Below are 9,036 nucleotides of genomic sequence, written 5' to 3' on the forward strand. Positions count from 1 at the left end.
CCAAATACCACAAATGCAGTACAGACACCAGCAGCGAAAGAGTATCAAGAGCCCAAGAGGCGGGCAATCTTTGGAGCCAGGTGCTTATCCGGTCGATTTTTCATAGAAGTTCACAGGAGGACGACAACGGCATCTCGCTGTAGACCCAGCAATCAAATTCATTTTGTAGTGAGGCCACCGTTGTCACCCAGTCCACAGACAGATTACCTCCGCTCAGACTAGGGATGAAATGTAAGATGTTTAACAGACGGATTACAGGGAAGATCGTGATCATTAGGCAAAATACAAGCAGTGTCAGCATCCTGAGATATCACCACCCCTGCCTGTGCTTTCATCCTGGCCTGCAGTACCATATTGCCTGTCCACCCCCAGTCCTCACAGCCGGTGCTGAATACTGGAGAGGCGATGTGATAGAATGGTGCCTTTCTCCAGTAGGGGCCCTGGATTAATTCCCTTAGTAGTCGGGGGGGCAGTGCAGGTAGAAGACAGGTACAACCTGTAGGTCCCTTTCTAATCCTATTCCCCACGAGGCAGCAAACCCAAACCACCAGGGACTTACCTGCCAGTCTCAGGACCATTTTATAACGTGTTCCCCTGGGGGTAGATCCTGTGGCCGGGGCCAAAGCGAGTTGTTGTCCTGACCGGTAGTTGGCAACGGTCCTTTGGTGGGCAACTGTTGAACTCAGGTTGTGTTGACTAGTTTCCGCTGGGTTAACATGGCGTCGGCACTGGGACGATTGCTCCTGGGATGTTCAGTTATAGCTCCTAGGGCTTGAGTTAGTCCCCTGGCCCACATGTTGAGAGAGCGAGTTCCCATCTCAGTTGTTGTTTAAGTAGCCCAGTCATCCTTTCCATTAGCCTGGCAGCAGCGGGGTCGTAAGGCAGGAGGAAATGCCAGTGTATGTCATGTTTATCGGCCCATTCCTGAGCTGCATGGCCCTTGGTCACTGTCAACGTCCATGGGGGTCCCATATGTCATGCTCAGCTGTCCTAGACGCCAGATAGGGGTTGTTTGCATTGCTGGGTGACTCGGGTAGGCCTTCTGTAACGTCTTCCACCTGTTGTAACGCACTGTAGACGGCAGATAGCTGTTGCTGCCACCACACTGCATCATTGCTCTGCCTCCTGCCAGAGCTGGGACCAGAGGCCCAAGGGCGCTCTTATTAGTTTGCCGTTGCCATGGGCCCCAACGAAACCCTTCTGGGTTAACTGGCCACATCCAATTCACAAGCCAGTTCCTGAGTTAATATCCCTAAAGCCTGGGCCTGTAATCGTTTAGGCATGGTAGGTCGGGGGTATGCTTGTCTTACCCGACCAGATAACACCCTTGATAGGTAATCCAGGTCCTTGCATTTTGTCTGTATTCACCAGCCATCCTTGGGCAGTCAGATGAGCCACGAGCACGGGGCTGCTACTTTTAAACTGGAAGGAGATCCGGAGGTTACGAAGAGAGCATTTATATAATGGAACAGAAAGACGTCTCTCACGGTGGACAGCTGCCACGGGGCCCCACTGCGGGGTTATCCCTGCAAACTTTGGGCCCTACCATGTTAGTGGACAGCCTCCTCGGGATTACCCCTGCCACTTTCCACTCCCGTCCTTTTTTCCCAACATCTCAGCACTCACAGGAGTTTCCTCGGTCTCCCAGCTACGCTCGCCAGTTCTTGGGCTGCACCCTGCAGGCCCACAAGCCTTGCGGTTACCCAGCCTCGAGACCGAAGGAAGAGCCCAGAGGCAGCAACAGAGGCATCAGTGGTTTACTGGTCAGAGGGATCTGATGCAAAGGGTCCTGGAGCGACACCCCACCATGTGCGGCAGACAAGATATGGCAATAGTCCTCACTACTTGGGGGAGAAGGAAGCTACCATTTATAGGGGGAATTGATGTCAGGTGGGCTCATTGGTTATCAGGGACTGATTAAGCCCTGTAATTAAGAGGATTGGGTAGTCATGTGAGTGAAGCAGGGACCGGTCAAGCAGGGGATTTATAGAGAACAAGAGCACAGCCATCTTAAATGGCCTAACCATACAGTCTCTATGATTTCTGTGTGTTTTTCATCTCCTCAAATAGATTATGAAGAAAAACAATCAAAAGGATATTCATGTTCAGTGAGCACCTACTAGGTGCCAAGTTCTGTGATGTTTAATCATAACCCATCCTTTGGGGAAATCGTTTATTATCTGATATTTTTATTTTTTATTTTGGTGGAGAATGTGGGCAATGGATTTTTTAAACAAGGGAATACTGAGACTTTGGGCAAGTTACTGAAGTCTTTTGTTCCTTAGTTTCTGCTTCTGTGAGAATTAAATTAGATACTAGGCTTGTCTGTGACAGAAAACCCCAATAACAATATAGAGATTAATTTCTCATGTAAAAGTCTGTGTAGGGGGTTTTAAGGGCAGTGAAAATACTCTGTGTGATCGTATCATGGTGGATACATATCACTGCACATTTGTCCAAACCACAGGATGTAAACACCAAGAGTGAACCCCAGTGTAAACTATGGACCCTGGGTATCCATATGGATAATGACATGTCAATGTAGGTTCAGTTGTAACACATGTACCACTGTGAAGGTCTCCAGGGTGTCAGGAATCCAGGTTCCTTCTCTTGTTTTTCTGTTGTTTATGATCTTCATGTCATGGACCGGCCAGCAGGCCCATATTCCATCCAGGACAAAGGCGAGAGGACGAGGAGAGCAGACCTCACCCTTTCAGGACACTTTCTAGCTGTTACACAGGGCACCTCTGCTTCTATTGCACTGGTGGAGCTTAAGTCACATGTACCTCACAGGGTACACCTGGGTGGCCGTGTGCCCTGCTCCAACTCGGGGTCTTCTGCAGAGGAAGAAGAGGAGGGCAGGTATTGGGGGGCAGCTAGCAGTCTCTGTCACAGTGTGTAAGGCACGATAAGTAGGGCCTGGCATAATCAGTGCTTATTCCAGTGTTGTTATTAGAAGCAAATAAACTCCTCCTACCACAATACCAAACACTAGGATCTTTTCTCACTAATGGAACATCTCTAATTTCACGGTAACCCTTGTCCATGCTGAGGGTGTGGCCAGGGTGACTCTCAGTTCTAGTGTCCTCCAGCCCGTGTGTTTCAAGGGGGAGACCACAGGTGGCTCGACAGGTGAGGGGGGACATCTGAGCTTGTGGAGGTAAATGCAAGTGCCAGGTAAGGAAGTGGATGCTGAGGCGGATGGTGGGAGGTTGGAGGGGTTCAAACACAGCTCTGCCACAGGCTCCGACAGGGCTGTCACGCCGCCACCCCTTGCATCAAAAATACATTTAATATGTCCATGCCACTCTCTCACTTTGTCACAGCTTACCCTTCCCTACCAAACGTAAAATAGATAGCTAGTGGGAAGCAGCCGCATAGCACAGGGAGATCAGCTTGGTGCTTTGTGACCACCTAGAGGGGTGGGATAGGGAGGGTGGGAGGGAGATGCAAGAGGGAGGAGATATGGGGATACATGTATTTGTATAGCTGATTCACTCTGTTATAAAGGAGAAACTAACACACCATTGTAAAGCAACTATACTCCAATAAAGATGTTAAAAAAATATTGAATGCATATAATTAAACAATGAAAAAAAATACATTTAAAAGATAGCAATTCAAAACGATTAACTTTAGGCTTAATCCCCTGCCTAGGTTCCCAGAGACGGAGGCTCATCCCGGCGCTGTCCCTTGACACCCCCTCCCCTGTGAGAAAACCGGCCAACAGCGCAGGGGTCCGTTGGGTGGACGGCCCCTTGCGCAGCACCCAGAGGGGCCTCGGGGAACCTTTTGAGATCAAAGTCTATGAAATCGACGACGTGGAGCGGCTGCAGCGGCGACGAGGGGGCAGCAGCAAGGTGCGCCTCCCCCTCCCCACGCGGTGGCGGTCCCCCAGCAGGTCCCGGGCTGACGCCGCGGCCGCGCCCGAGAGGAGGGCGCAGGCCACCGAGCCTGCCAGCGGCTTCCGGCGGGAGGCGGGCCCGTGCGCCCCGCTCGGGAGAGCAGCCTGCTTCTCCGCCCGGAGACCTCTGAAGGCTCAAAGGCCGGGGGAGCTGGTGGTCTTCCAGGCTCTCCTGGCTCCAGCTTGGAGCGCCCGCCGCCTTCTAAATTTGAGATATGCCAGGGATAGCCCTACCCCGTGAGGGGGCTGTCTGAGCTGAGCCCCCAGCTCCCTCCCAAACTTCCCAGTGACCTGCTCCTTTTGCACTGACCATAAGCACAAGTATTCCTTTCCAGAAGAGGTTGCCTGGGCTGGATTGGAGCTGAAGGTCCTTTCTCCTCCCCCCTCCACCCCCATCTCCTTCCCATCTGTGTACTAGGAGGTCATGTGCTTCAACGCAAAGCTGAAAATTCTGGAACATCGCCAGCAGAGAATTGCCGAGGTCCGAGCCAAGTACGAGTGGCTGATGAAGGAGCTGGAGACGACGAAACAGTATCTGATGCTGGATCCCAACAAGTGGCTCAGCGAATGTAAGGCCCGTTACTGCGATTCCTGGGTTCACCAGTTAAACAGGCCAGGCTGAGAGGGACACAGACGCTGTCTGAACCCGAGGGCCTTCCATGCCCACTGGCTGGAGATGGCCTCCCTGAGCGCAGGTGGGGGGGCAGGTGGGAGGGGTGTGGGCGGCAGCAGGGCAGCGAGTATTGCTCTTGCACGATTATTTCTTATGTGTCTCAGTCCAAAGCACCTGAAAATGAGATTTTTTTTTCCCCCTACATGTGGTGGACGATCACCCAGACATGAAGGCTATATTACCAATCTGCTCCCCGGCCACAAAAATCACATTGCATATCTAGCCTGAAAGAGACAAGAATTTATAGAGTGCTTAATAGGGTAGAATGTGCAATCCTAGAAAAGCCTCAAAAAGAACCCAGAAAGCAAGAAAAACATTTTTGAGTGAAAAGAATAACATTCACAGGGTTATTTCCATTTAATAGACAGCCCAGGATGACAGTAACCATCTAATAACAATTCAGAACAATTCTGCTCTCTTTGAAAGATGGATTCAATTTTCTTATTTATTTGTTTCTAACCATTCCATTTACCACAAAATAAAGCTCACATCTGGTCCCAACTGTTTCACTGATATGGGGCCCAATGCTAGACGACTTAGTCTCTGAAATAAAGTACATTACTTCCACTAAAATTCCTCTCCCTCCTTTCCTGGCCGGCACTCACCAGCTCTCCCCTCCAGGCCCTCAGCCTCCCTGTGCCTCCCTCTCTTCACGACTGTCCCCTGGAGGTCACATCACCCTCTCCCCAGTGCCGGGAGCATGACAGGCAGAGTCTGGGGCTTAGGTTTAAGAAACACTGGGTGAAACGATCCTGGGCAAAGAAGAAAGGACAGAATTTGCCGGTCTTCTAGCTGTGCCCTGCCACTTTCACAGTATGTCTTTAGGCGGCTTCCTTTCCATAGCACTGAGGTAATAACATCTCCCCTGAGTACCTCATGATCAAAAGAACCTAAAGGGAGGACAGGGCACTGGGACCAGTCTGTGATGCATCTTACCTTGTTGAGTTGTACCATTTGTGGTGACAACCGCCGTCCTGCAGACCCACTTTGGAGGCTGGCTGTGAGACCTTGGGTAAGACGCTTAACCTCTCTGAGCCTTGATTTCCTTAACTGTCAGATGGTAGGCACATAATGGTGCCTACCTCATAAGGTTGTTGTGAGAGTGAACGAGTTACTATCAGTCGAGTGCTGGTTACGCTGCCTGCCCATGATGAAGGAGCAATGTCTGGTAGTAATTAGCGTTCGTATTATCCCAGAGTTAACAAAATAGCTATCCTCAACAGGAGACATTTCCTCAGCACCTGCTTGCATGATGCAGCAAGGTAGGTCCCTTGTTAGAAATCTGGACAGAGACATGAACTCCTGCTCTCCAGGGTATTTCCATCTAAGGCTGTGATAGGGCAGACAAGACACGAACAAGGACATTAGCTGAAGTCTGGCCGCGGCATAAACATGGAGCCTAATGCTATGTTTCTCCCACGTGTGCACACCCTTTTCCTTCTTCCGTGAATCCTCAGGCACTTCGAGATCCCAGGGGTGCCCATTCAGCAGTTCCTCTTCCTTTTTGCTGTTTTCATTAACGTTTTTTGAGAGCTATTTATGCCTAAGGCAAGCTTGATAATTGTCTTCGTCTTACAAAGTCACATTTTTCCCAGGATGGGAGCAGCTTAAACGTGGGTACATATGTAGATGCTTCCAGGAAACGATCCCTTCCTTCTTGCCTTTGTTCATGTCAGGAATCAGGGATTTTTTTGATGCTGAGAAAGGTAATGAACAGAAGGCTACGTGAAAGGAGAAACACAGATTGTTTCTTCAAGATGAATTGAAACCAAGAATGACCCCCCAAAAATCAATGAGACTGTATTCTGACTATTCCCTGGGTGTGGGTAATAGGCTGGGTGTTGGCTAGAAAGAAATGTTCTGGAATCCATTTTTTTAAATTTCCAAGGTGATCCAATAATATAGCTGATGTGGTTATGGTATGCTGAGGGGTTTTGTTTGGTTTTTAAATATTAGACTGGTATTCAGGAGCCTCAGTCTCATTCCCAGCCCCGGTCCTTATTAACTGCGTAACCCTGCGCAGGACGTCTCACTTCTCTGAGCTCAGTCAAGTCTCCTATAAAAGCAGTCAGCCTTGATTTCAACCCTTGATGTTCCTGTAGCTTATTACAGTTCTCAGACCACATCCACATTCATCGTCTCTTTTTGGTTCTACTCTTCATGGCAACTCTAGTTAGGAAAGTAGGCAGACTAGGGATTATGACTCTTCTGTTACTTTTAAGGACCCTTTGCCAGCAAAGATTAGGCATGGCCGACCTGGGAGTCAAGTGCAGGTCTCCTGCCTTGGATTCCAGGGCCACCCCCACTGCCCTGTCCTCTCCATGCTGGGCCCTCTGTAGCAGCCTATCCCCCTGCCCAGTCACCACTGGACCAGGTAGTGGCCGGGGGCCAGGAGAGGGTGGCCTCAGATAATTGCCCTTGAGGAACTGAAGGAAACAGACTTTTAACTCTGTGCAGGCCTGAACATTAAGGACAGCATCTGGGTCCTAAATCTCAGCTTCTGAGGACAGAATCATAATTATTATTATTTTTAATTAAAGTATAGTTGATTTACAATGTGTTAATTTCTGCTGTAGAGCAAGGTGATTCAGTGACACACACACATACATCTATATTCTTTTTTATATTTTTTCCATTATGGTTTATCACAGGATACTGAATGTAGTTCCCTGTGCTATACAGTAGGACCTTGTTGTTTATTCATCCTATATATACTAGTTTGCATCTGCTAATCCCAAATTCCCAGTCCATCCCTCCCTACCCCCCCACCCCCTTGGCAACCACAAGTCCGTTCTTTATGTCTATGAGTCTAAGAATCGTAATTATTAACATAGATTCCATCATCACCCTAGTTCCCAAAGGACCAGTGAGTATATGAAACTGTACTAGGAAGTGCCAAGGGGCAGGGTCACTGCTTAGAGAGGCAGCTGCACACAGCTGTGTGAAGGACTAACCAGAGAGCAACACACTTATCTCAGCAGGCAGAGGTGTAAACATCGTTCAGTTGAGTCCCCAAAAAGGAAGGGCTTCTCCACACCTCAGCTTGAAGCTTTATTTATTTTCTAGTTAATAAAGAAAATGGTGCTGGTAGAGTCCCAAATCCTGTCATGGAGATGGTGGAGGTGGGGAGAGCTTGATGTCACTTTGTCCCTCAGTAGAGTCACAATAAAATGTCAGGGGTCTAACGTTATCATTGGAACGAAGGGCCCCAATATAACTACAAGTAGTAAAGTGTTCTGTTCTCGACCTGAGAGCGGCAGAGGGTTGGGCAGGAGGGTGCAGCAGCGCTGCCTAAGACCCTCTGGCGCAGGCACAGGTGCAGGCGCAGGTGCAGGCGCAGGTGAAGGTGCAGGTGCAGGCGCAGGTGAAGGTGCAGGCGCAGGTACAGGCGCAGGCGCAGGTACAGGCGCAGGTGCAGGTACAGGCGCAGGCGCAGGTACAGGTGCAGGTGCAGGTACAGGTACAGGTGCAGGTGCAGCAGCCGCGGGCCGGCACGGCTGAGCCGTCCGATCACCCTTCCCCGCTGGCCGCGCGTCTCCATCGGGCTTCTCCTTCTTTGCAGTTGACTTGGAGCAGGTTCTGGAGCTGGATTCCCTGGAGTACCTGGAAGCGCTGGAGTGCGTGACGGAGCGCCTGGAGAGCCGCGTCAACTTCTGCAAGGCGCACCTCATGATGATCACCTGCTTCGACATCACCTCCTGGCGCCGCTGACGGGAGCCGCCACCCGGCCGGCCCTCGCTCCCGATCCGCAGGCAGCCGCGCTCGGCGGGCCCTCGGTGCTGGCCGCGCTCAGTGACCACGGAAGGAGGACGAAGGTCGGTGGCAAGTCTGGAGTGAGCGTGGAGCGGAAGGCGATTTTTCTTTTGTTTTCTGTAGGAAAGGTGCAAACACCAAACACGCAGGAGAGGAGAAAATGATGGGAAACCCAAGGGACGTGGAAGCCCCCGTGAGACTGAAAAAGCACTTTGAGGAACTTTAAAGAACTTGTTTGTACATAAGAACTGCTGGCAAAAGAGACCTCACTCTTCTCCTGGTTTGTGAGAAAAAGCGAGGGTGGACGTGGGATTGCTGTGGAAAGCTAAAACAAAACAAGTTACTCCGAATGACTGATGAAGTGCCTTGCAAATCTTTGTTATTATCCAAACATTTATGTTCATACTTTCTTGTGTACAGATGGTGCTAGTCAAGATGAAAACAACAAAACGAACAAAAAAGAAAATCAAACACATTTTTGCAATGTATTTACAGCTCGTTTTCTCTTGGTGTTTTATCCTATTTCTGACTTGCTGTTTCTAAGTAAGTTGTGTTTGTAGAGCTATTTCCTAATCGGTATTGCATATGAATAAATGTTAACTGTCTGCTATGGTTCTGCTGGAAAGGCCACTCAAACAGAAGATAGAGACTTCCGGGCACAAGCCAGTGTGTTTCCAAAGAAGGTTGGAACAGCGGGTGATGCTCA

General features: G+C 49.8%; 1 protein-coding gene across 1 annotated transcript in view; it reads left to right on the forward strand.

Annotated features, from left to right (window-relative positions):
* KIF26B (kinesin family member 26B) overlaps positions 1-8,748 on the forward strand; it is a 479,220-nt gene extending 470,472 nt beyond the window's left edge. The window contains exons 13-15 of the mRNA XM_068538512.1: positions 3,658-3,860; positions 4,323-4,473; positions 8,140-8,748. Coding sequence (XP_068394613.1) covers positions 3,658-3,860; positions 4,323-4,473; positions 8,140-8,288 — 503 coding nt within the window. The 3' untranslated portion in view covers positions 8,289-8,748. The remainder of the gene's footprint in view (positions 1-3,657; positions 3,861-4,322; positions 4,474-8,139) is intronic.
* The last annotated feature ends 288 nt before the right edge of the window (positions 8,749-9,036 follow it).

This window comes from Eschrichtius robustus, chromosome 3 (genome assembly GCF_028021215.1).
Source record: "Eschrichtius robustus isolate mEscRob2 chromosome 3, mEscRob2.pri, whole genome shotgun sequence".
In the NCBI taxonomy this organism is placed as follows: domain Eukaryota; kingdom Metazoa; phylum Chordata; class Mammalia; order Artiodactyla; family Eschrichtiidae; genus Eschrichtius; species Eschrichtius robustus.